General features: G+C 46.2%; 1 protein-coding gene across 1 annotated transcript; it reads right to left on the bottom strand.

Annotated features, from left to right (window-relative positions):
* Positions 1-51: 51 nt before the first annotated feature.
* Positions 52-24,325, bottom strand: CYB5RL (cytochrome b5 reductase like). Its single transcript, XM_074265869.1, is given in 8 exon segments — positions 52-1,499; positions 2,185-2,388; positions 5,979-6,062; positions 6,246-6,350; positions 18,879-18,966; positions 19,826-19,974; positions 24,126-24,296; positions 24,299-24,325. Coding segments are annotated over 8 exon segments (1,032 nt in total). The 3' UTR covers positions 52-1,295.
* Between the last annotated feature and the right edge of the window lie 2,332 nt (positions 24,326-26,657).

Below are 26,657 nucleotides of genomic sequence, written 5' to 3'. Positions count from 1 at the left end.
AGTCTGCCCGACTCACACTAGAGCATGTCTAGGCGCACCATGTGCATGCAATTAATCCATCCACAAGCATTTATTGAGTACCAACTGTGTTGGGATACAAAGGAACAATCCCAGCTCTTGAAGAGCCGACATCCTACCAAGGGAGATGGCACATGCCTGTATGGGTCACACTGGTCTCTGGTCCTCAGGATGGAGCCTTGCCCCTCTGACAAGAACAAGAAGGCAAGGAGCTGATATAAGGATAGACGGCTAACACGGTGAAGAGGGAAGAACTCAGGCTGGACCAGACTGAGAAGACTTGGGTTCAAATGCTGTCCAGTGCCCTCGTGATCTTGGGCCACCATCTGCCAATTGGTAAAGTAAGGGGTTCAGGAATAGACTCTTTTATTCCTAAATCCTACAATTTCCCACCATTCCCTGGTAGGAGGACTCCCCCGGGGGGGCCAAGATTCCCTTTCTGGGTGGTTGGAGAGGACAGAAGCCCATCCCAGGAGATCTGAGCTGGCCCATGGCAAAGTCCAAGAGTGAACATTTGTTTTCCCTCCTCGTTAGCCCCGGCCCCCCACGACCAGTGCCCAGGAACAAGGGGGGAAGGTACAGAGAGAAGCTGAGCATTTGGTCCGAGACCAGGACACATTGTTTTATATCAGAGCTGGCTAGAGCCAGAAGGAGCCGCCTCAAAAGGTAGTGAGGTCTCCATCACGAGAAGTATCCCAGCAGGATGCTGAGCACCTGTCAGGGCGCTGTTGTGGATTCCTGCCCAGGCAGCAGCAGCTGGGCCAGACGGCCCGGCATCCTTCCCCCCACCCCTGAGATCCTGTGGTTCCCAGCTTGGTCTTGAAGGCAGAATTAAAGGCAGAGACCATGCCCTGTGTGAAGGACCCTTAGAAGTTTAGTCTGCAGATGAGAAAATTCAGAGGACACCTTTGTCTTTAAGGACTGAAGGGCAGAATCTGTACCAATGGGGAGAAGGACCGAGGCAGACTTCAGCTCAGTGTCAGGAAAAATACCTGGAGATGTCAAGGGGACTGCCTCGCGAGGTAGTGAGCTCCCCATCACTACAGGTTTGCAAGCAAAAGCTGATCATGTCTCTTCAGGGGTGCTGGGGGTGTGTGAGCCCAGGGCCTCTGCCTCTGGTTCCCTGTCCTTTCTGCTGGGGTCTGCATCCCTTAGGGCTACCCTGGACCAAAGCCCCACCCTCCCTGGGCCACGTTTCCTCAACTAGAAAATGCAGGGGTCCAAGGGGCCTGGGACCCCCTCTCTCTGCCTTCTCCCCCCACCCCCGTCAGTCAGGGCTAAAACAGGAAGTAGGAGTCCTCGGTGAGGCCAGCCCCCCGCAAACAGGAGGTCATGTCCTGCAGGAACTGGGGTGAGCCACAGACCAGGGCGAAGGGCTTCCGCCGGCAGGAGCTGACCAGCTGGCACACCAGGGCCTGGTTCAGGCGGCCCAAGTGCGTCTTCTCCTGGTAACTCCAGGGCAGTGTGTCCAGGGCGGCCTCCTGGGGAAACCAGATGTGATGGGTGAGGGAGGGGTGGCTCTCTCCCCCCCAGCTTAGTGCTGAAAGGGGTGCACTCAGCCTCTCACCTTGCAGATGGGGAAACTGAGGGAGGGGTAGAGGGTCCGAGCTGGAGGCCGAGCCCCTCCTGAGACAAGGAGTAGCGCGGGGCAGGGGCTGGCTCCCAATGTGGGAGAACACGGGGGCCTTTTGGCTCCCAACTGAGGAGGCTCAGTCTGCTAGGATGGCACCGGGCCAGGCAGAGCACCACGCAGGGTTGGGAAGGCCCGCGTTCAAATTCTACCTCGGCCACTCGGCAGCCACACGGCCTGCCTCAGCTTCCCCATCTGCAAGGCGAGGGCGGCGAGGACCCCACGGCTGCTTGGGCTCTGGGTGCGCCTGCATTGTCCCCTCCTCTTTTAGGTCTGTTTCACTACCTGTGAGAGCAGCTTCCAGACCCTCAGAGTTGGAAAGCCTTGTACCCAGCTCAGCCCCTCGGACTAGAAGCAGGGCCCTCTCAGGCAAAGCCAGGGCTCTTCCAGACGGATCCTGAGGAGAGGGGTGAGTGCTCGGTCTCCATGGTGGGGGAGCCCTCCCCCTGCCTTCCCCCATCACCCCTCTCCTCTGACCTCCTCCTCCTCCTGCCCTCTCCCTCCTCACACCCTTCCCCCCCCCCCCCGTCCTTCACCTGACTGAGCACGAAGACTGTTCTGACATTCCAGTAGCGAGCTTGCTCCTCCAGGAGAGGCTTCAGGTAGACACCCCGGAAGGTCCGGAAGCAACTGACCAAGGTGACAAAAGTCTCGTCCACTTCGTTGGCCGTGATCTCCTTCAGGATGGGCAGCATGGGAGCCAGGCCCGTGCCCGACGCCAGCATGAGAAGCTCACCGTACTGGTGGGGGTGAGGTGGAGAGCAGAGGAAGGGGGGGAAGAGAGAGAGAGAGAGAGAGAGAGAGAGAGAGAGAGAGAGAGAGAGAGAGAGAGAGAGAGAGAGAGAAAGAGAAAGAGAGAGAGGAAGGGAGGGAGATGGGGAGAGACAGAGACAGAGAGACAGAGAGAAAGGAAGGAAGGAAAGAAGGAAGGAAGGAAGGAAGGAAGGAAGGAAGGAAGGAAGGAAGGAAGGAAGGAAGGAAGGAAGGAAGGAAGGAAGGAAGGAAGGAAGGAAGGAAGGAAGGAAGGAAGGAAGGAAGGGAGAGAGGGAAGGAGGGAGGGAGGGAGGGAGGAAGGGAGGGAGGAAGGGAGGGAGGGAAGGAGGGGAGGGAGAGAGGGAAGGAGGGAGGGAGGGAGGGAGGAAGGGAGGGAGGAAGGGAGGGAGGGAAGGAGGGGAGGGAGGGAGGGAAGAAGGGAGGGAGGAAGGGAGGGAGGGAAGGAGGGGAGGGAGGGAGGGAGGAAGGGAGAAACAAAGAGAGACAGAGGAAGAGGTTCAGAGAGACAGAGAGAAACAGAAAGAGAACAGAGAGACAGAGACAGAGAGAAAGAAGGAAGGAAGGGATGGATGGAGGGAGAGAGGGAGAGAGAGAAAGAGAGGAACAGAGTGAGTGAAAGAGAGAGAGAGAAGACAAAGGCAGACAGAGGGAAAGGGAGAAAGAGGGAGAGGGAGAGAGGAGAGAGATACACACACATACATACAGAGACAAAGACAGAGACAGAGTGAAAATCAGGGAAACAGAGACAAATAAATACATACATTAACAGCAAAAGTGGCCATATCAGCCCCTGTCCAAGTCCAGGAAAAGGTCCCGGCTCAGAACTCAGAGGTTCAGGCTCAAACTGCCTCTGAAGTTCACTGCTGTGACTTGGGACCTTCCTGGGTCTGTTTTCTTATCTGTAAAATGGTCTGCATACTATGGGCCGGCCGTTATGCTCAGCAATGGGACATAGAGACAAAACTCCAGAAGCTCCCGTTCTAATGAGGGAGAGCCAGGACATGCACCTTTTGGGAAGGAGACAAGGGAAGCTTCTTGGGGAAGGGGTCACTGAGCTGATCTTGGGAGGCAGGTGAGGGTGCTAAGGAGCTGAAGTGAAGAGAGAGATAGAACTGGGAGGGGCACAGATGCGGGGCTTGTCTTTAGGGGCCAGCAGAGAGTCCAGCTCGGCTGTGACCATGAGTGAAGGGGATGATGCACCACAGACCTGGAGAGGGAGGCCGGGGCTGAGCTGGGAAAGCTTTCAAAGGCAAACAGGGGTCTGGGTCTGACTCTGGAGGGATTCAGAGAAGCTCCTCAGACGTGGTGTTTTTAAGAAGATCCTTAAAAAGGAAAAGGGCCCAGTTGTGTTTGGAGCCGCTCTCTTTGTGGTGGACGATCGTGTGGGGGTGCCTGGCAGTTGGGGATCAGCCGATCAAGCTGTGGTGTTTGCTTGTTTTTTGACAAGGAATTATTTTTACTCAAATTGTAAAATAAATGGCTCCATGTAAGTATAAACATGCCTTTGTCCTTTTCTTTCTTTTAAAGTTTGTGCCATATAAACATCCCAAGAAAATAGTCATTTATCTCATTCTAAAATTCCCAATAAGGAGGAATTTATGGCTGTGACAGAGTCATCACCGTATTATCATTGTGAAAGGGTAAGGGACCATAAAGATCAACTAATCCAACCCCCTCACTTTACAGAGGAGGAAACTGAGGTCCCAGACTGAACACAGGGATTCGAATCCAGTTCTTCTGACACCACTTTTCCCACACTACCATACGTAGTATCCAGTTGTGATAGAACACGATGGTTCTAAAAGAAAGGTTGAGCAGGCTGACTGGAGAAAAGGCTGGAGAGGACGGGAGGTACGTGAACTAAAGCCGAAGGAAGTGAGCAGAACCAGGAGGACGCTACATAGTAACGTAGTACAACAATCAGAGACTTATCGATTCTCGGTATACGTTGATCTAAGAAACTGCAAAGGACTCTTGATGAAAAAAGGACCGATGGAGTCGATACAGATTGACGCAACCTATTTTTCACTCTTTTTTTGTGAGGGTTTTTTTAGTCCTTTTTTTCCACAACATGACTAATATGGAAATGTGTTTTGTATGATCACACAAGGATAATCTATATCAGACTGCTTGCCATCTCACATCTGGGAGAGGGGCGCTGGGGAGAGAATTTGCAACTCAAAAAATTTTAATGAATGTTTAAAATTGTCTTTATATGTAATTGGGGGAAAATCATATATATGACATATTAATATATAATATATAAATAAATATCATAAACAATGTTATGATTTTTACATAATATATTAATACATAGGTAATATATAATACAAAATGTAAATATAAATAACATAATAGAATGTTATATATGTAATATATTTACATATTATATTACATATAATATATATGTATATGTAATATAGGAAGAGAAGCACAGGTGGAAGAAGCTGGTATTTGCAAGGTATTTTGAACTATGAGCACTCTACAAATGTCAGCTGCCTGACGACCTCCAGCTCCTCAGCTGGACTCCTAGAACGAGATAGTCTGGGCCTTGAAATCTTGCTTTTCATCACAAAATCCCAAGCTAGAAGGGACCTTCCGGGCCATCTGGTCTATATTTTGTGCACAGTAGGAATTCCCTAGAGGAGGGCCCCAATAAGCGGTCAACCAGACTGTGCGCAGAGACCTCCAGGGAGGGTGCGCTCGCCATCTTCCAAAGCAGCGGTTCCACTTGAGAAAGTTCTGATTGTTCACCGTTTTTCCCACTACCGAGTGGAAATGGACTTTCCACCTGTTGTTCTGAGTTCTATCTTCCTGGGCCAAGCAGCTCTTTCCCATTGTCTGCCTGTCTTTGTGGAGAGCCTGCTTCCTATCTCGCCCTAACTCACTACTGAAAAAAGAAAAAAGAAATTCTAGCCAATGGGAGCTAGAACAGACCTCAGAGGACCAACTCTACCTGCTGCCTTGGTGGTAAGTGGGCAAAGTGACCCTGTATATTTTGAATATGAATAATCATCCGCTTGCAAATTCCCCCATTAGGATGTGAGCTCCCTAAGAGCACGATTGCGTTTATCTTGCTTTGTATCCCCAGCACACAGGAAGCACTTAATAAATGCTTGTTGACCTACTAAAAAACCTTCCATCTTGGAGGACTACTTGTATTGCCTTATATTTGTCCCTATCCCTGCTGCCAGAATCTCACCCCAAACCTCCTGTGCCTCCCCGCCCCAGAGCCTTTGCCTCAAGCATTGAAGTCTTTCATCACCTGGCTCTGTCTTACACATCCAACCTTCTCCCAGACTGCCTGCCCAAGGGGTCCAGGACATACACAATAAAGAACTCTGGCTCAAGACCCTTGCAAAGGCTTGGACGAGAGGAAGTGTAGTGCACTGGGTGGAGAGCTGACTCTGCATGTGTGATCTTGATAGGCCCCTTAACCTCTCTGGGCCAGTTACCCCAGCTGTAAAATGAGGTTGTTGCTCTTCCAGCTCTAAATTTATGATCTCGGGGCTTCCTGAAAAGAAAGCAATAGACTAATTTATGTCCACTCCATCACCTGCAGGTCTCTCAGCCCCCAAGAAAGCAAGAGTCCTTGAGATTCAGGAACAGAAAGAACCGGATTAAAAGGATTTTGCTTTTTCTGTAAAAACAAACATCGATGAAAATGACAATATAAATAAATACTAATTGCTCATTATGAACACACCAAAACACTTCCACTCCCTGGGAGAAGTTTAAAAGCCACTTCTGTGATGGCTTCTTCTCATTTGGCTCAGGAAAGAATCTCGAAGGCCATGGCATTAGCCCCCTATTTTGGACTCACCTGGTTTGGTTTGTAGGGGAAGCCCCCAAAAGGTCCTCGCCAAAACGCCGTATCGCCAACTTTCCAGGACTTGACATGCTGGGACATGAGCCCCTTCTCGTAGCACTGGAGAGGAAAATTAAAGCCGTTAATGAGAACACAAAAATGAAGTAGAACCCGAAGAGGTAAACTCAAGCTGGAAAAGGTAGTTGGCAAGGCGAGATAAGGTAAATGAGAAAAGGCGCAAGCGATAAAGCAAAGCGACTGGGTGGATTGGGTGGGAGGATGAGCGAAAAGTGGGGCAAGCTGGCAGATGAGGGGTGAGATACAGCTATTGTGATGTTGTTAAGACATTGCTTGCAATCTTGGGGAAGGGAGAGGAAAGGGAGAGAGGGGGAAAATTGGAAATAAAAACCGTAGAAAAAGTGAATGTGGAAAACTATTTTACATGTTGTTGGAAAACAATGAAATAATATTAAGAGGAGACTGAGGAGGAAAACAGAATATAGGGGTGCCAAGTTATTCAGAGATGACAATTGCTAAAATTTTTAACCAAGTGCTTAGAAGTGAGTTGTAATCATCCATAAGTAGGTTTAAAAAAAAGGAGAAAATTCCAGAGTGTACTGTGTGATGACTTGTGCTGAATGTTGGATGCTTGTATTTCTTTCACAGCCGAGCGACTGTCATCTATGCCCCAAGTGTAGAGCGACCTCCGTCCTGGAGGAAAAGGTGAAGGGATATCAGGGGATATCCCTTCTCCTTTCAGGGTGTGGGGGGAATGAAGGCAGAAAGAAGAGAAGGGAGACTTCCAAGGGGGGAGAAAGGGATGTGAAGGGAGGAGGAAAGAAGGGGAAATGTGAGCCTCGTCAGGAAGATGGAGCACCCAAGAGGGAAGAGAAAGGCAAGGCAAAAGACACCTGCACAGTCAAAGCTTTAAAATACAGATCTGAAGCTCTCCCTGAAAAGGAAGCAGCTGGAGGCTCGGAGGAAGAAGTCGTGTGCTCCCAAGAATGATTCAACAGAACCACAGACACTCAGGTGAGAGAGCTGGTCCACAAAAGGCACAAAGGCAGCATGCTGGATAATATCTATCATTTACATAATGCTTCAAGATTCAAAGTATTCTACAAGATAACAACACTGGAGCAGTCTATGATCTTCCAGGGCGTAACCTCCCAAGACTTATCCAAATGACCCGCTTCTGGCAATTCAGCACAAACCATATCCCTTCAGAAGGAGCCGAAAGCATAGCATCAATAATTACAAAGTCTTGGCCAAGAAACTGAAGCCCATAATGGGACAGCCGATTTTCCTCACCGATGCCCAATAAAGCCAATGGATGCAGAAGAGAAAAATGACTTTAGGGAAGTGAACAACAAGTGTCCAGCCAGAGATGGAGTGCACCTAACCAAAGCAGCTAAGTCCAATCAAAAGGATGGAGGAGGGAGAAGGCTGTGTATGTTTATCCCCCAAGTGAGATACTATGGAGCAGGAGTTCTTAACCTTTTAGGTATTCTGGACCACCTTTAGCAGGCAGGATCCCTTCTTAGAATAATGGCTTAAAAATACAGTTGAAGAAAATACTAAATTTCAGTTTGATTAGCAAAAATAAAGATTTAATTTTTTTCCATCCAAATTCACAGAATTCCTGAAATTTATCTATGGAAATCCATGGACTCAGAGGTAAGAATCTCTGCTTTAGGTAGTAACTCCCCAAAGAGAAGAACAACATTAAAATCTAAGATACTCAGAAGTTCACAGGAGACAAAAATCCAGGAAAGGAAGCCGTGATCACGGCCTCAAATATTCACCTACAAATGCTCAAAATTTAGGCAAAGAGAGCTCAAGATCCTGACCCAAGAAAACAATTTTAGACTTTATGGATGTCACCGGAATTTGAAGGGAGTGAAACCCATGACCGAATTATGGTTCTGGAGGCATATACCTTATTCAAATGAAAAAGGGTGGGTAAAAGATGGTCTACTCATGTGAGGAAATCCAAGAAGTACAAAGGAGAACCAGAAAATATTTGGGTAAAGATCACTAGAAGAAGAGACTAAAGCATTGTTGCTCTTGGAATAGATTACAGACCACCTGGACAGAAATAAAAAACAGATATAGAGGCAGAGAGGTACAATACCCCAGTGATGGGGGACTTCAATTATCTTAAGTCCTGCTAGTGCTCCCTCTCTGGCAAAAACAGAGCAACCAGTAATTCACTGACCTGCTGTTTTACTGATAATTTCATCTTGTAAAAGTGGAAGGAATTAAAAAGAGGAATTTCTATTAAGGATTTGATTTTCACTGACAGGAGAAACTGGTATCTGGGATGGAAATGATGGGTACCTTGTGGAAAAAGTGATGACTTCCTTCTAAAATCTGTGCTAGAAAATAAGGTGAAAATGGGCATAGTCTGGCATATATCCCCTGAGTTCTGGATCAAAGGACTCACAAGAAGGATAGGAATGATCTCATGGAGAAAACATTTTTTATGGAAAGTGAGCCCAGGAGAGTGAAAGATGCTTAAGAATGAAATTCTGAAAACACACAAAGAAACAATTACAACAATATTTTTGAACAGATTTAGATACACAGGCAACTCACCAATTAACTTAATTTTTAAAAAAGAAACATACAAAAAATGGACATAAGACCAGGGAATAGAGAATGAATCCAAGAGTATGACACGGTCTCATAAAAGTAGAGTCAGAAATGGCCAGAAGCTGGCAAAAGAAGCTACAGATAAAATCATTTAAAGAAAAAAAGAAAGAAAGAAAGAAAGCTCTATTGGAAAAGATTAAAGATGGGATCAGACCTTAGTTTAGAGTAGCTGGGACAGTGACAACATAAAACAGAGAGAAAAAGTGGCTTTAGTCTAATGCCATTTGTTTGGTCGTTGCCAAAAAGAACGACTTCTGCACTGAAAATGACAGAACAAAAATAATTAACAGAGTTGAGACTCAAGGTAAGAAGAAAGCATCTAGCTGACTTTGATAAAGTCAAGTCTCTGACCCAGGTCCTGAAAAAACTGACAGGTGAGAATGCCGAACTATCCGTGATAAATACAAGATCATAAAAAACAGAAAGACTGGGGAATGGCCGGAGTTGTTCAGATTTGGAAAAAGTGGAACAGAGTAGAATCTGTAAACATCAATTCCTGGGACATGCTAGAATGCATCACTAAAGAGCTGTTTTTGTTGTTCAGTCACGTCTGACTCTCCGTGATCCCATTTGGGGTTTTCCTGGCAGACATACTGGAGCAGTTTGCCATTTCCTTTTCCAGATCATTTTTTAGGTGAGGAAACTGAGGCAAACAGGGGAAAGTGACTTGCAGGGATGACACAGATAAGAATTGGCTATGGGACCCTGGGCAGGTTACATACCTTCCTATACCTCAGTTCCTTCACTTGTAAAATGGGGGGATTAGACTCAGTATCCTCCCTCCTAGCTCTAATCTAAGATCTTATGAATGCTTTAAAAAATTGTAAATAAAATAGCCTCTTAGAAAGCTGCTCCTCATATGGGTTCTTAAAGCTCTTTTATTATTTCGGGGATTTTCAAAAGCAGGATGGTGCTCTATCCCTTTGAGTTTTAATTTTTCTAAACAGAGAGGCTTGGGGTTTAATGGATAAATCCATTCCTGGTAGACTTGTGCCAAAATAGCGGGCTACTGAGTTTTCCTTCTATAATGATACGGTGTCAACTTGGCAGGAAGTCTCCAGTGAAGTGCCCCAGGGATCTGTGCTTACTACTAAGCTGTTTAATGTTCTTATCCTCGAAGTGAGTAAAAAGAGAGATCTCTAATCATCAAAATTTATAGACTTTTAAATTTACATCAAATGTAAAACCTGTTGAAGAACTAAAAACACACTGGATGATGGAATGAGGATGCAAACAGATTTGGGCTAAATCTAATAAGATTAAATTCAATAGAGATAAAAATAAAAATCTTACTTTTTTTTGGTGGAAGTTGGACCAGATGGCACTGAGGTCCCTCCCAACTCTCAGGTCTGTGACTCTTCGATCCAGGGTCCGACAACTGAACCTTCTATGGCGTGAGTTCTAGGTCCTTCACTAGCCTGGCTTCTCCCTCTGTCCTCTGGACAGTCTCACTTAAAAATGAATGTCCTTCCTAACATGTAGCAGCCAGAATTGAACACGCTAATAATCAACGTGTCTCACCAGGGCAAATTGAATCCTTTGTCACTAATTCAACTATTATCAATCACTGCTAAATTACTAAAACTTGGCTCACCACTCAACTCCTAGGAAAACCATTATATCCATTTATCTACGAGATTGCAGTCAGTGAAAAAGATCCGTGCAAAGCCTCTTAGGAAGCTGCTCATCATCCGGGTTCTTAAGACTCTTGTTTGTTATTCCTGTTAGCTGCTTTCTCAGTTACTGATAGCTTGGCTCCCCCAATGGATGCTAAGCTGTTACTAATTAGTAGTTCTCTTAATGTTCTATTTCAGAAGATTGGTGAGGGGGCAAGGCATGCAAAAAAAAAAAAAAAAAAAAAAAAAGGACTGCTGTTCTAGATTGGATTCTAAGCAGTAAGGAGGAAACAAGAATGACATCACCTTTGGAAGACCTCATGGATTGAAAAACCTGGGGAGGGATCCTTTAACATGCTGGAGGATGGAGTCAAGATCCAAACAGATTTTTGGCAGATTAGAGCACTGGGCTGGACATAATAAGATTAAGTTTATTAGGGATAAAAGTAATAATCTCACTCTTTGGCACAAAAAGTCAATTCAAAAGTACAAAATGAAGGCGCTGAAAAGAGATCTGGGGGTTCTAGTGGACCACAGTCTCCTCATTTTGATTCAGCACAATCTCAATATGATTTTTTTTTTACTTTTGTTGGCTGTTTATTCTTAAGGGTTTGTTACAGATGAAGAGAAGAACACTAGGCTAGGGCAGAACTGTACTTTAGAAAAGTGACTTGGTTTTATTTATTTATCTTAAAGGGAGCAGAGATGGAATAGAATAGCCTAGGATACCTTCAGGACTGATTTGCTAAAAGGGAAACTGTCTCAAGAAGGATGGAGGCTTGATAATGAAATAAATTCTCGTGACACAATCACCATTGCGTCCACAGGGGAATAAGGAGAGGAAATGCAGCTGAACAGGGACTTAGCCAAGAAACGGAATTGAAAGGAACATGTCCATGAGCTGGAAGGGAGGATGGGTAACCACAGTACAAGGGAGGGACAGTTCAGCACCAAGAACAGGGCATGGGCAGCTTCTGGCTAGCTACATCCCTGTCCCCCTCTCTCTTCCTCCTTCTTTCTTCCCCCTATTTTTCTCTCTCCTCCTCCTCCTCTTGTGCATCCTCTCACTTCTCCCTCCCTTTCCTCCACCCCTCATTTTCTTCCTCCTCTTGCTTCTCTTCTTCCTCCTCCTCCCTTCCCTCCTTTTCTTTTCCTCTTCTTCCTCCTCCCCACCTCTTCCTCATCATCTCCCTTCTTCTTCCCCTTCCTCCTCCCCTTGCTTCTCCTTTTCTTTTCTTCCTTCTTCACCTCCTCCCTCCCTCTTTTTCTTACTCCTCCTCCTCTCCTCTTCCTCATTCTCTTCCCTTCCTCTTCCTCCCCTTTTTCCTCTCCCTGCTTCTCCTCTTTCTTTCTTCTCCCATTCTTCCTTCTCCTTCCCTTCCTCCCCTCCCTCCTTTTTCTTCCTCTTCCTCTTCCTCTTAATAAGAATTTTCTAAAACCTTCAAGCCCTCTCTTTGCTCTCCATCCCAGCTACCGTGGCCCAGTCTGTTGACCTTACACATTTGAGTGGAAATTCTCTGAAAGCCAAGGACTGTATTGTTTATATATCACCAGCATTTAACATGCCTGGCACATAGTCAGTGCTTAATATTCGTGCTTTTTTACTCATTCATTACTTTAATAAAGGTTTTATGAAAAAATTTGGGGAAAATTTCATTGATTTACCAAGGAGCAGCAGGGCTTTATGGGATTAGCCTCAGGAAGGGAAAGTACAGAACAAGGGGAAGCTGGGAATAAAAACCTAAGAAAATAAAAAAAGGAATTCAGAGAAGTGATTACTTTTGTATTCTATTAATAAGTAATTATTAAATTAGGATTGAGGTTTCCCCTTTTTATTTCCTCAATGAAGCAGCAATCCCTGAGGATCAGTCAGTCAGTTCTCTGAGACTGGCCTATTTCTCCTACAGGCTACAAGCTCCTAATCTTGGTCAGAGCCCCTCCAATTAAGGGATCTGACTTTTGTTTGTAGTCTGAAATCTAACCTTTAGCTGCCTTCAGCTCTAAAGCACTGAGGCCATGCCCTTGTATTCCTCCACTGCAATGGGAGGAACTCAGGTTATGAAGGAGAAAATCAGCGGTGATCTGGGTAGAGATGGACTCCTGGGTCCAGAGAGAGGGAGGCAGCTGAGGCTCTGGATCAAGTCATATTCCCAGGGGGAGGAGCCGAAGCCTTGTAGCCCACCTCCTCACTAACCTGCCCACCCACTCATTAATCATCAGCCAAGCTGAGTTTTACCTGAAAGGGGCACTCCCTTTTCCCAAAGGTACTCAAGCATTCAGTGATTACCATGGTTTTGTCTTTGGTTACTGAGAAAAACCCTCACCATCAATTTGTTATCAGTTAGCCTAATTAATAAAGTGCTTATTAATTACCCAGAAACTCTGTCTCTTGGACCTTTCATTTGTCTAAAAAAACAAAGCTGGGTCAGAATCATTCAGTCAACAAGCATTTTTAAAGGTACCTACTATGTGAAGGGCAGCTAGATGGCACACTGGAGAGATCACTGGCCCTGAAGTCAGGAGGACCTGGGTTCAAGACTGGCCTCAGACACTTAACTCTTCTTCTTCTTCTTTTTTTTTTTTTTGGGCTGAGGCAATTGGGGTTAAGTGACTTGCCTAGGGTCACAGCTAGGAAGTGAGAGATCTACAGAGACTAAATGTGGATCAAAGCATAGTATCTTTACTTTTTTATGTTTTTTTTTTTCCTTTCCTTTTGGTCTGATTTTTCTTGTATAACATGACAAATATGGAAATATGTTTAAAAGGGTTCTACATATATAACCTGTATCAGATTGCTTGCTGTCTTGGGGAAGAAGGAGAAAAGGGAAGGAAAGAGAAAAATTTGGAACACAAAGTTGCTGAATGTTGAAAACTGTCTTTCCATATCTTTGGAAAAATAAAAAATTATTTTAAAAAAATTCAGCCAAAAGAACTTTTGCTCTAAGGATTTGTTCTCTCACTGTCACAATAAAGAATACTTGTCATTTAAAAGATTAAAAAAAAAAAGATTCTGTACAGGAACTGATGCTGAATAAAGGGAGCAGAACCAGGACGACACTAGCAACAACACTGTACAATGATCAACTAGGATCAACTTAACTCTTCTCAGCAAAGCCGGGATCCAAGACAATTCCACACACCTCAGGATGGAAAAAGCCATCCATAACCAGAGAGAACTAGGGAGTCTGAATGCACATCAGAGCAGGCTATTTTCATTTTTTGTTTTTTCGTTCTGGAGGTTTTCCCCTTTTGTTCTGATTCTTCTTTCACACAACATAACTAATGTGGAAATGTGTCGAATGTGATTACCCATATATAACCTAGATCAGTTTGCTTGTTGTCTTGGAGAGGGATCAAGGAGGGAAAAAAAATTTGGAACTCAAAATCTTATGAAAGTGAATGTTGGAATAAAAGTGAATGGGATTGGGAAAAAAAATAAAATACTATTAAGTGGAAGAGAAAAAAAAAAAAAAAAAAAGGAATGAGCCAGTCCAGAATCCCCTCTGCCATGTTTTTTTTTTTTTTTGTTTTTTTTTTTTTTTTTTTTTTTTTTTTCCTGGTCCGACCTACCAGATGAGGGGAAAGTAGTAACTACTGATTTCAGCCAGACATTTGGCCAAGAGTCTCAAGACATCACTTTGGACAAGATGGAGAGAGGTGGACCAGCTGGTAATAGGCTTAGGAAGGCAGAGGTTGGCTGAATGATGGGACTCAAAGAATCTCAGCCAGTATGAGAGTCTTACCCAAAAAAGAGGCCTCATGGATGCTCCTGGGTCTGGCCTTGGCCCTGTTTATTCATTCTTCATTTGGGGCCCATCATTTATTAAGCCCTCAATATGGCTTAGGAACTGGAAGGGGACAGAGAAAGTTGAGACATAACAGGACGGCCTCAAGCTTACAATTCCTTTATGGGCTCTCTAATCAATCAAGGTCAGGAGGTGACCCGGTGGACAGAGTGTTGGGCTTGGAGTCAGGAAGTCCTGATTGTATATCCAGCCTCAGACACTTCCTAGCAGCAAGTCACTTAACTCTGTTTGCCTCAGTTTCCTTATTTATAAAATGAGAGCTGATTCCCTCCCCCCACCCCGAGTTATTGGGAGGATAAATGAGATAATATTTGTAAAATGCCTTGCAAAACTTAAAAGGACCTGTAGACATTAGCTACTATTATTAGTGTTCCTCTACTGGGTTGAAACACTACAGGATGAGTGGGGAAATCACGTCCTTCTCTCTGCCTCCCGCCCTCAAAATGGAGACCTTGTCTATCTCCATCTAATCAAAATAAGATTACCATGGCAACCATGCTCCAACAATCATTCCCTGAAGTTAACCATTAGCTCCCTCCCTTGCCAATCCCCGATTAGCAGGGACTCATTTTTGGATATTAGGATCCGACCAAGTCACTGACACACACACAGAGAAACAGAAAGACGTAGAGGAGAGGAAGAGAGAGAGAAACAGAGAGTTAGGGAAGGAGAGAGAGAGAAGAAGAAAAAGAAATAGAAGGAGGAGGAGAAAAAGGAAGAAGAAGAGAAGAAGAAAAGGAGGAAAAGGAGGAGGAGGAGAGACAGGCAGAGAGCCAGAGCCAGTGTATGAAGGTGGGAATCCAAGCTTTGCCACCCAGGGAAGGTTGCCCATTTCAAGCTGAGCACCCTCAGGGCACCCCCAGGCTCCCTCTTTCCCTTGACCCTCCCAAGGGACTCTGAGTCCATTGCCTGTTCCCCACCACTCTCCTCCCCTGCAGAGATGCCTGAAGGGCAGTCATTATGACAGCCAGCCTCTTCTTCTAGACCCATAGTCACTGTGGGAAGCAACTCCCGCTCCCTGCACAAATCCGTTCTAAAGCAAAGCTCCCATTTTAAGACTTAAGAGTCTTGGGAGGGAGGCCCCCAGCCCTGACTGATTTGCTCCAGCCACAAATGTATCAGTGGCAACATTTATTCAGCACCTACTGGGTGCCGGGGAAGTACGTGGCCCAGTGCCTCCCCACAGGAAGTTCCGTTCTATCCAGAGAGACAACATGTCTCTGAGCTAAATACAAAGTCGGTTTTGGGGGGAAGCTTCATTTTGTGGGAGGAGCTGGGGTTTGGGAGGGCATAAGCAGTTCTGGGAAGTGGAGGTGCCCAAGGGCAGGCAAGTATCCTCCATGAGGAGAAAGCTCCGAGAAGGAGCAACAGCAGGTGGACACATAGTGTCTAGGAAGGGGAGAGACTTAGGTCCCACAGGTCAGTTCCCTATCCATTAGGCCACACTGCCTCCAGTGTTTCATGAGCTTTTTGGAGCTCTGTGAGTTGAGTAACGCAGAAATGATTCCCCTTATTTTAAAGGAGTAAATTGAGGTTTGGGAAGGTGAGAAGGAGAGCACTTTTTGAAAGTGCTCCAGTGCAAAGAGGAACCTGCTCTGGAGTCAGAGCCCCCGGGTTCAAATCCTTCCATTGTCATTTACTGACCCATATGATACGGGGTATTTCATTTCCCTGGACTTCAGTGTCCTCACCGAGAGCTCGACTGGCGAGTCTGGGAGGCCCTTTGGCTAAGGAGGCGGTGGGGGACACAACCTAGGTGCAGACCCCAGTCTGAGGGTTTGCCCGCCCCAGGCCATCGGCTCTCTGGCAGTTTCACTTTGCGGAGATGTTTAAGGCCCTGTTGGCTCAGAGATAATTAATCATTCCCCTAAAAGAGAAGCTTTACAGTTGCCCAGGGAGGATAATCAATCTCACAGCTGGGAGAAAAACAGCCCCTCAGAAGAGATGCTTCCACGCTGAGCTACTAGGCAGCACCCCCTCCCAGACACCCGGAGTGGGGAGCCAAGGTGAGTGGGAGAGGGAACGGGAGCTCTCGGAAACCACGGGCACAATGGGAAGGGGGGCTGGGGAGCCGGGGGCCCCAGAAGTGGCCGGCTTAAAGCATACACTGGAATGAGAGACTCCCAAGGGAGAGGAAGCAGGGGGACAGGAGAAGGACAGACGAAGGGGAGGGGAGGAAGAGGGGAAGAGGGAGAGAAGAGGAGGGGGGAAGAAACAGAGGAAAGGTGAGGAAGAGCAAAAGGGAGAGAAAGAGGAGGAGGAGGAGAGGGAGAGAAGAAGAAGGGGAAAAGGATAGAGGGAAGGGGAGGAGGAGCAAAGGGTAGAGGAGAGGAAGAGAAAGGAGGGGGAGGAAGAGCAAAAGGGAAAGGAGGGGGAGGAGAGGGAGAAGGGGAACAGATGGAAGGGGAGGAGGAGAAAGAGGGGGAGAGGGAGAGGGAGAGGAAATAGGAGGGAGAGAGAGAAGAGGAGAAGGAGAAAAGAGTGGGTGGAGAAAGTGAGAGAGGTAAAAGGTTATGGGAGGGAGGGAAAGAGAAGAAGGGGATGGGAGAGGATGAGGGCAAGGGGAAGGTAAGAAGGAGAAAGAATGGGAGAGAAAGAGAGGAAGAAGGAGAAGGGGGAGGAGGGGAAGGGCCAGATTAGAGGAGGTCAGCTCCAGGAGGGACTTTATTGACCAAAGCTCTCATCTCAAAGATGAGGCAACAGGTTCAGAGAATGGCCGCCCTAACGATAGCAGTTCAGGCTGACAGTGCTTTCCTCATGATCCTGTGAGGTTGGGAGGCCAGACAGCAATCCCATTTCACAGACTAGGCAAGTGGGGGCCCAGAGAGAGATGAAAAGGGTTAGGCTATGGCCACTATGGCAGTGGAGTAATGGCCCCAATGTTGTTTTGGGTCTCCTGGCTTAAGTGACTTCACTGAAAGGGACTTGCAGAGGTCACCCAGCCAAGCAGAGAATCTCCTCCATGGCCTCTGATTAGGAAGCCAGATCCTTCTGGAAGGCAGAGCCGGCCCCGGTAAATGCTCAGCTAGCGGCTCTCTCCAAAAATGTCCCAGGCACCCTGCACTTCATTTTTATCATTAACATTTTCCCGTCACTTTCTTAAGTTTCCAAATCACAAAGACCCGATTTATAGTCGGCCAGTTTCTGAGGCACAGAGGCTCCCGGTGAACATTTAACCACCAGCTGAGCAGGCCGGAGCTGGCTCCAGCACCTCCCATAAAACACCAGAGCCTGGAGATGCAGGTTCAATTCAGACATTCCAAGGGACAATAAGCTCCATGGGAGCAGATTATCCCATTTTTGCTTTAGTGCCCCCCAAAGCCTGGCATACAGTAGGTGCTTAATAAATTCTTGTTGAATTAGATTAGATTGAAGTGAACAAGGGTCTCTGTTCTCAAAGAAGGGGAAGAAGGGAATAATTAAATATTTATGAAGCGCCTACTGTGTGTCAGGCACTGGACAAGCACTTTACAAAAATCATCCCATTTGATGGTAACTCCACATTTACCAGAGGAGGAACCTGAGGCAGACAGTTGCTTGCATAGGATCACACAGCTAATAAGCATCTGAGGCTAGATTTGAATTCAGGACCCGAGTTCCAATTCCACCTTTACCACAGTGGGATGTTGAGAAATCCCAGAAGGGGCTGGCCTGAGTAAGTTCTAAGGTCCCTTCTAGCTCTTAGGCCAGGATCCTGGGTCCCTACAAATTAGGAATCTCCTTAATAAGGAATGGCCAGAGAAAGGGGGAGCCCAGCAGGGCTGGAACTGTGAGGGACATCAGGATTCCCATACTCAGGGGGCTTGAATCAGAGCAAGCAAGCAATTGAAAAAAGCATGTATTAAGCACCTACTGTGTGCCAGGCACTGTCCTAAGCCCCAGGGAGACAAAGAAAGGCAAACAGAATTCCTGCTCTCTAGGCTCTTCCATTCTAATAGAGGAGAACACATAAATAGTTATATACAAGATCTCAGTGCAAAGGGCCTTGGTTCTGGACACGGGATCTCTGTTCAAATCCTATCTTTGTCACCTAGGACATTGGCAATTCATTCATCCTTTGGGTCTCAGTTTCCCTCTGTAAGATGAGAGGGCTGTGCTAGACTTCTGTGGGGTCCTTCCAGGGGTAAGACTAGAAACCAAAGTCACTTAATCTCTCTGGGCCTCAGACAAAAGATGGGGGGGATCTAAATGATCCTGTTTCTGGCACCTTCCTCAGGCCTCAGTTTCCTCTTCTGTAAAAAGAGGCGCTGGGTCCCTTCAGCTTTCAGTCCCAGAGCCCACACCCCTACGGTCTCCCCAGCTGTGCCAGGCGGGCATTTCTGGCTTCTGTCTCATCCCCAGCCACCCAGGCGCTCTCCTCGATTAGAGAAACGAGCTGACATCTTTACAGTCCTGGCTTCGATCGGCCTTCTATAAAAGCCAGGAGCTCCCTTGGGGTGAAGGGGCCCAGCTCCCCGCCCCCCCAGCCAGCTGGGGTCCGTGACCTCCCTGCTAAGCCACATCAGCAGAACTGAGCCGCCCCTCACCGGCCGGGAACAGGATGAGAGACACTGCCCAGTAATTAAGCTTACCTTAATTAAAACTTCAAAATAGCCCTCAGAGTTCCCATAGCTAATCGGGGTATAGGCTCTCTGAATTTCCAAGCCATTCACGGTCCCCCTAGGAAAGAGAAAGCCGGGGCTGACAAAGCAGACCCCCGACCCAGGCATCTCACCGGCTCTCTCCACTTTCCTGGGGGATGCTTGCAGTGCACCCACGCTTTAAATAGCAGACCAGAGAAGGAAGCCCTTTTTTTTAGGGGTAACAAAGAAACAAATTCAACCCACCCTAGTAACTATTCTGACAATCCCAGCATAAGTGCCTAGCACTGTGCTCGGCATACAGTAGGAGCTGAATAAGTGCTCGTGGACTTGATTTTACTTGAACTAGAAAATCAGAAGACCTGGACTCCAATTCTAGTTTCCAGGAACACCCCTCTGCCTCCATTTTGTAACTAGATGGCCCAGTAGACTGAGTTCAAATCCCTACATCAGTCACTTTATTAACTGTACAACTCTGGGCAAGTCACTTAACCTCTCCTCGCTTCTCTTGCATGCTTTCTGTGCTTTAGGCCATAATTAGTTTTTTTGTCACTTTTTCCCCCTCCTAAAGACCACATTTGTGGTCTCTTTCCCCCCAGGCCAATGAGAAGCACAGGCTAAGCCAGGAAGCTGCTCTGGCCAAGGGGAAGCCCAGGATCTTTCAGTGGAGGCTGCCAGAGGCGCAGACACATGAGGGAAGGGGCATGTCTCCCTCGGCCAGAGCCAGCTCAGGAAGAGATGGCCTTGGCTCAGGAGGGGGGGCAGCCTTAGCACAGCTGAGGGTGGCCTTGGCACAGGTGGGGAGCATCCTTGGCTCAAGAGGGGGCAGCCTTGTCTCGGGAGGGGGTGGCCTTGGCTTGGGAAGGGTAGCCTTGGCTCGGGAGGGGGCGGCCTTGGCTCTGGAGGGTGGGCTTGGCTCTGGAGAGCAGGCTTCTTACTGTAAGATGAGATGCTGTCCGGGGCTCAGCCCCAGCCGTCTGCTCTCGGGCGGCTCGAAGCGGACCTGGCAGGTGTCATCCGTCAGCTGCTCCATGGCGCTAATGCGGAAGGCCTCGAAGGTTTCCTGACTCAGCTCTGAGAGACAAAGCTGTAACCGGAAAGGACTGTCAATGAGCTGAATTACAAGCCACGATTAAGCACCTGCTGCATGCTAGGCATTGGGCTGAGTCCCAGGGCTATGGAGACCAAAGAGTGGCTATCCCTTCATGGCATTTGGATTCTCCTGAAGGACACAATGTGTGTGTATGTGTGTGTGTGTGTGTGTGTCCATGCATGTGTGTTTGTACACACCTGTGCATACACAAGGACACACTTGCACACGCATGCACAAATCCATGCAATGCACCATGGGCACAAACAAATGCAGTGCATGCGAGGCTACAGTCTGCATGTTCCTTCCATGTATTTCACACAAACTGCAGATGTGTAAGTGTGCAGGTACAGACACATGCACGGTATGCTTAACCCCCCTTGCACCAGCTCTACATCCGTGGCTATTCTACATGAGTGTGTATTTTCTACAACATTGCCTACATGTGGATGTAAATGTAGACACACATTTATGCACGTATATAGTCACAGATACATATGCAGGAGGTTTTAATAGAGAGAGATTATGTGAAATATTTACCACCACCTCCCCCCGCGGTGTCCCACCCCCTTGGAAAACCAACCAAACGCAAACCATCCCCCCATCTGCGCGCCCGATCGCCTCGAACGTTTGTTGATCACGCCCGTTTGCCAGGAGCACCCCCACCACGGGGTCCCTTCCCTCCTATGTTACTGGACAGAACTAGAGAAGAACTGAGCCATCTGAGCACGGGACAAACCACACCAGGTGATCGCAAACAGTCCCTTGCTGCAGCCTGGCAACCCAGGTACTCCCTACTCTGCTCAGGGTGGGTGGGGGGGACAGTGGACAGAGCTCTGGGCCTGGAGTCAAGAAGATCAGAGGTCAAACTGGCCTCAGATGTTTACTAGCTGTGTGACCATCATGTAATCCTGTTTGCCTCAGTGTCCCCTTCTGTAAAATGGGGAGTGGTAAAAGCATCTCTCTCCCAGGGTTGTTGTGAGGATCAAATGAGCTTAGCAAAGCACAGGTCACAGAGTAAATGCTCCATAAATGTTAGTGATTATTACTAATGACTATCTCCTCTCAGAAGCTTTTCTAGCCCTTCTATTCTCAACTCTCCCATAGCACCCTCCTGCTCCCTCCTCTCCTTATCCCTTATTTATCTAAAAAATTGAGGCCTTGTCCTGAGGGCTCCCGCTGTTCACACCACTCCCATCCCCTCGCACACCCTTGTCTCACAGGAGGTGGCGGCCCTGCTCTCCACCCTCCACCTGCACATCTGATCCTATCTCTTCACTCTCTCCACTTCCCTCCTGCCTACAAACATGCCCATGTTTCCCCACCTTTAAAAAACCTGTTTGTTTTTGTTTTTCAGCCATTTCAGTCGTGTATGATCAAAAACCTATTTGAGGTTTTCTTGGTAAAGATACTGGTCAGCCATTTCGTTTTCCAGCTCATTTTGCAAATGAGGAAATTGAGACAAATGGGGTGAAGTGACTCGCCCAGGGTCTCACAGCTTGTGAGTGTCTGAAGCTAGATTTGAACTTAGGAAGAGGACTATTCTTGACTCCAGGCCCAGTGCTCTCTCTTTGTCCACCACCTCTATCAGCCATTGTTCACTACCTCTCTTCCTTTTCTAAGGCTTGAGAAAACCATCTACAACTAGTGCTTTCATTTCTTTTCTTTTCATTTGCTCCTAAAGCCTCTAGTCTGTCTTCTAGCCCTATCATTCCATCAAAACTGCTCTTTCTTAGTGGGAACTGAATGTGGACCACAACATAGTATTTTTTGCTCTTTTTGTTGTTGTTGGCTTGCATTTTGTTTTCTTTCTCTTTTTTTTTTTCCTTTTTGATCTGATTTTTCTTGTGCAGCATGATAATTGTGGAAATATGTATTCAAGAATTGCACGTGTTTAACATATATTGGATCACTTGCTTTCTAGGGGGTGGGGGGAAGGAAGGAAAAAAATTAGATGACAAGGTTTTGTAATGGTGAATGTTGAAAATTACCCATGTATATATTTTTAAAATAAAAAGTTTTAATTAAAAAAAAAAGAAAAGAAAAGAAAAGAAACTGCTCTCTCCAGAGTTACCAATAATCTTTGAGCTGCCAAGTCTAATGATCTTTTCTGGCTTCCCTGTGACATTTGGCCCTAGTGATCATCTTCTCTGACCAGATTCTCTCTTGCTTCTCTCATTTGTTTGACTACTTCTTCTGTCTCCTTTGCAGGATCTTCATACTCTCTAATCACAGGCATCCCCCGAAAGTTCTATTCTGGGTCCCCTTCTCTTCTCTCTCTATACTGTCTCACTTGATGTGATCTAATCAGCTTCTATTGATCCTATTACCAACTCTACACAGATGGTTTTAAGATCTATAAATCCAGCCCTAACCTCTCTCCTGAATTCCAATCGTACACCGACAATTGCCTACTGAATATTTCACACTGGATACTCTGTAAGCACCTTAAAATCAACATTTTCAGAAAAGAACTCATCCTCTTCCTCCCCTCTTCCCAACTTCCCTCTTTGTCCAAGCTAAAGCACCAAGATCTGTCACCACAGTATCAACCCCAACTTCCTGTTTTCACTCACAAATCCAAGCTCCCGGCAAAGTTCATCGTCTCTTTCTCCACAATGTTGCCATATGTAACCCCTTCTTTTTATTCATAAAGTCACCTTATTGGTCTCCACTTAGCCTCCTGTCTCCCCTTCATCATCCTCCCCTTAGCTATCAAACTGATTTTCCTGAAGCCCAATCTTGACAATATCACTTCTCCTACTCTATAAACTTCGTAGCTCCCTATCACCCCCAGGAGCAAACATATGAAACACTTTGGCACTTAATCACAACCTCACCTCCTCCCATCTTTTCAGGTTTTTTTAGATATTATTCCTGTTATTCCAAGCATTCTATGATCCTGCCATATTAACCTAATGCTGTTCTTCAGGAATGATGTGCTATTTCCCACCTCCCTGCCTTTGCAAGAGCTGTTCCTCATGCCTGGAATGCTGTCTCTCCTTGCATCCACATCTCAAAATCTGATTTCCTTTGGGACTTAACTCAAACACTCCTTTGGCCTTTCCGAGGACCCCACCTGGTCAAGCTTTCCTCTCAAAAGTTGTCTTCCATCTACAATTTTTGAACCCATTATCTCCTTATTAGAATGGAAGGACAGGGGTCACCTATGTACTAGTTGAGTCACTGATGTAAATACAAAACATATTCAAAACAAATAACAAAGTAAGTGAGGGAAGAAGATAAGTGGCTGCTGAAGGGGGAGGGAGAAGCATCAGGAAAGGTATTGTCCTGTCCTCTGGGAGTTTATAGTTTAGTTCAGAGTAGTAACAAGTGCACAAAGAACTCTTAGGATATCACAGTGTTAAAAGTTCCTTACGCCAAGGTGGAGAGATACTCAGCAGGAACTCTGAGTTCCTTGAGACCATTGTGGCAGTGGGAAAGGTCTGGGGGAAACCCGGAAGTACTGGCAAAAATCTGTTTCACAGAAGGAAATGACTTGTCCATAGTCACACAGTCAGAGAGCAACAGAGCTGGGATTCAAACCTCTCAGTCTAAAAGTGTTTTCATGTTTTTAGAGCTGCTGTATCCTCACCCACTGATCTAGCCCCAAAGGTGAAGGGTGAAATAAAGATAGATGAAGAAGTTATCATACACAGGGAATTAAAAGCCTCCTTGTGACTGGGTCTCCTTGCCAGAAGCCTAAAGCAACAAGTATTACGAAACTCAGTGAATCGCCTCATGCATTCAGGCCCTTCTTAGAATTCTTACTAAATTATAAAAAATAAACTTTTCTAAATATACCAGGAATCCAAGTTGGAATCTCAGCTCGGTTTCTAATGAGCTTATGAGAAATGGATGTTTCTGTCATTACAATTAGAGAGGAGTGAGTGACTGTGGTTTGGAAGAGCCAAGGAAGGGTCCCAGGAGGAGATGGTACCAAAGCGTGGCCTGGAAGGATTGGAGCAGGGGAAAGAGACAGCCTGCAGATGTCTCAAATCCAGAGCTGGAGGTGACCTCAGGGAAGAATCTGGCAATGCACTCATTTTATAGATGAGGGCACCGAGTCCTGGACCTGTTGCTCCCATCTGTACCCAGTCCTGATGGAGGCAGACTGCCCTGGAAGATAATCCTCAGGAAATTCCTACCTCCTCCTTCTTTCTCCACAGGAGACTCTTATCTTTCTTGGCCCGGGCTTTTTCCCACCGATCAAGCTCCTGATAATAGATGTCAAATATGCAGGGTTTGCAGCCGTAGCCACAGCATTGAGAAGGCAAAGGTTCAATGGGTCGGAGTTGAAGCCAGCTTTCTTCATCCTCTCCTCCTCCTCCTCCTCTTCCTCCATCATCGGCAGACAGTACCTGCTCAGGATAGGAAAAAGAGAAGAGGGAAGTTAGGAAAGCGTTTGGCTTAGAATAGGGGCTCCCAATGATAGGCCAGGAAAAGTTCTGCCAGGATCCTAAGCAAAATGTCCTGCTCAATTCAATTCAACAAACATTTATTAGGCACCAACTATATATATATATGTCTATGTCTACCTATATTTATCTATCTATCAATCTATTTATTAGGCACCAACTGTATATACATATATATGTGTGTATGCAATTGAGAACTTAGCAGGTGCTTAATAAGCACAGGTTGAATTATACTGGATTGGATTGAAATGAAAATAATTGGAGATAGTGCAGTGAATAAAGCGTTAGCCCTAGAGAAAGGAGGATCTGAGTTCAAATCCTGCCTCAGACATTTATTAGCTCTGCGACCCTGGGCAAGTCACCTCACTCTGTTTCCCTCAGTTTCCTCATCTGTAAAACAAGCCAGAGAAGGAAATATAAACTACTCTATTATCTTTGCCAAGAAAACCCCAAATAGGGTCACAAAGAGTTGGACATCACCAATAGATTAAAAAGAAGAAGAAAACAGTTGGAGATGAATTAGAAGAGCCTGGATTCAAGACCTGACTCTACCAGTAACTAGCTGTGTGATGTTGGTCAACTGCTACCTCCTCTGCACCTTGTTTTCCTTGTCCCCAAAATGAAAGGCTTGGCACACTTGATTTTTTAGGTCTCTTCCAGCTCAGAAAGTCTCTGGGCCAAAGATTTCAGAAGCCACTCCTTGTCAGGACAAAGGTGCTAACATAACAATGAGAGCTGATCTAGGGGAAGAGATTCCCATTGGAGGTGAAGAGCTAAGTCTTCGAGCTGAGGCCGGATGTCCATGCCTTGGAAACATCATGTACACATATGGCTTGGACCAGAGGCCTCCTCAACTCTGCTTCTGTGACTCTATGAAAGCCATGTGACTGACAGATTTTCAATGGTTCTGGAGGGAAGGAGACTCAGGGTGTAGGGATGGCCATTGTCTAATCCTGTGGTTTGGCTGCAGCATGGAATGCTGGGCCAGCCACTGTGCTAGATCTGGAAGATCTGAAGAGAAAAATTAAGCCATCCTCCCCTCAAGGAGCTTACTTTCTTTCTTTCTTTCTTTTTTTTTTTTTTATTGTAATAGTTTTTATTTACCAGATATATGCATGGATAATTTTACAACATTGACAATTGCCAAACCTTTTGTTCTAATTTTTCCCCTCCTTCCCCCCTCCCCCGATAGCAGATTAACCAATACATGTTAAATATGATAGAGTATAAATTAAATACAATATATGTATACATTTCCAAACAGTTGTTTTGCTGTCCAAAAAGAATCGACTTTGAAACAGTGTACAATTAGCCTATGAAGGAAATCCAAAATGCAGGAGGACAAAATTAGAGGGATTGGGAATTCTATGTAGTGGTTCATAATCATCAAGGAGCTTACTTTCTAATGAGGGCATATAACAAGTGACAGTTGAGGGAGGAGAGAGCACTAAGACTTGGGGGTGGGGATTGGAAAGGACTGTGATCAAACTACAGTCCTTAGTCTCAGTTTCTTCATCTCTAAAATGGCCTCAGATCTTTCCCCACTCTAAATCTAGGATCCCATGATGGACAAATGGACGGATGGCCGGATGACCCAAAAGATGCTGTAAGAGGTCAGAGGCAGTTATCAGCAACCGGGCCTGACTTCAGGGGCTGGGAGGGCACAGTGAGGAAAGAGTTAAGTGACTTGAAGCATGACTTATGATTTATTCTGAGCTTCCTCAATGGGGAAGGAAGTTTGGGATTAATCTGGATTCCTGAGTATTTACATATGAGGTCCAGCATTTCTGGAGAAGGAGCCTGTGACTAATCACTGCACCTGCAAACCCAGACTTGCCATTAATATCCTGAATGCAAATCAAAAATCAGAAGTAGGGGCTCCCCCTGGACTGCTTCAAGCAGAGCAACCCGGGGATCTGGGAACACTTGTCCCAAAGCTTTATAAATGCCAGAGATCCAGACTTGATGGGAATACATTAACCTCCTCCTCCTTAGTCCTACTTCCAAAAGTCTCCTCAAGTTTTCTCCCCTTAATCTTTCTTTTTCCGCCCTTTGAGCTCCAAAATCAGGAGGTTGGGGCTCAGTGAGCTAAAGTCTTTATATTCTAAAAGATAGTATGGCCCAGTGGCTAGTGTCCAGGCATCAGAGTCAGGGTAATGGGTTCAATTTCTGCTCCTGACACATATTAGGACTGTGTGATTCGGGAAAAGTTACTTAATGTTTCAGTCAGGGCTCCAAATAACTTTTTTTTTTTTTTGAAAT

This window comes from Sminthopsis crassicaudata, chromosome 4, assembly GCF_048593235.1.
Source record: "Sminthopsis crassicaudata isolate SCR6 chromosome 4, ASM4859323v1, whole genome shotgun sequence".
NCBI lineage: Eukaryota > Metazoa > Chordata > Mammalia > Dasyuromorphia > Dasyuridae > Sminthopsis > Sminthopsis crassicaudata.
Note: the sequence above shows the minus strand (reverse complement) of the source record. Positions and strands in the feature narration are given on the sequence as shown.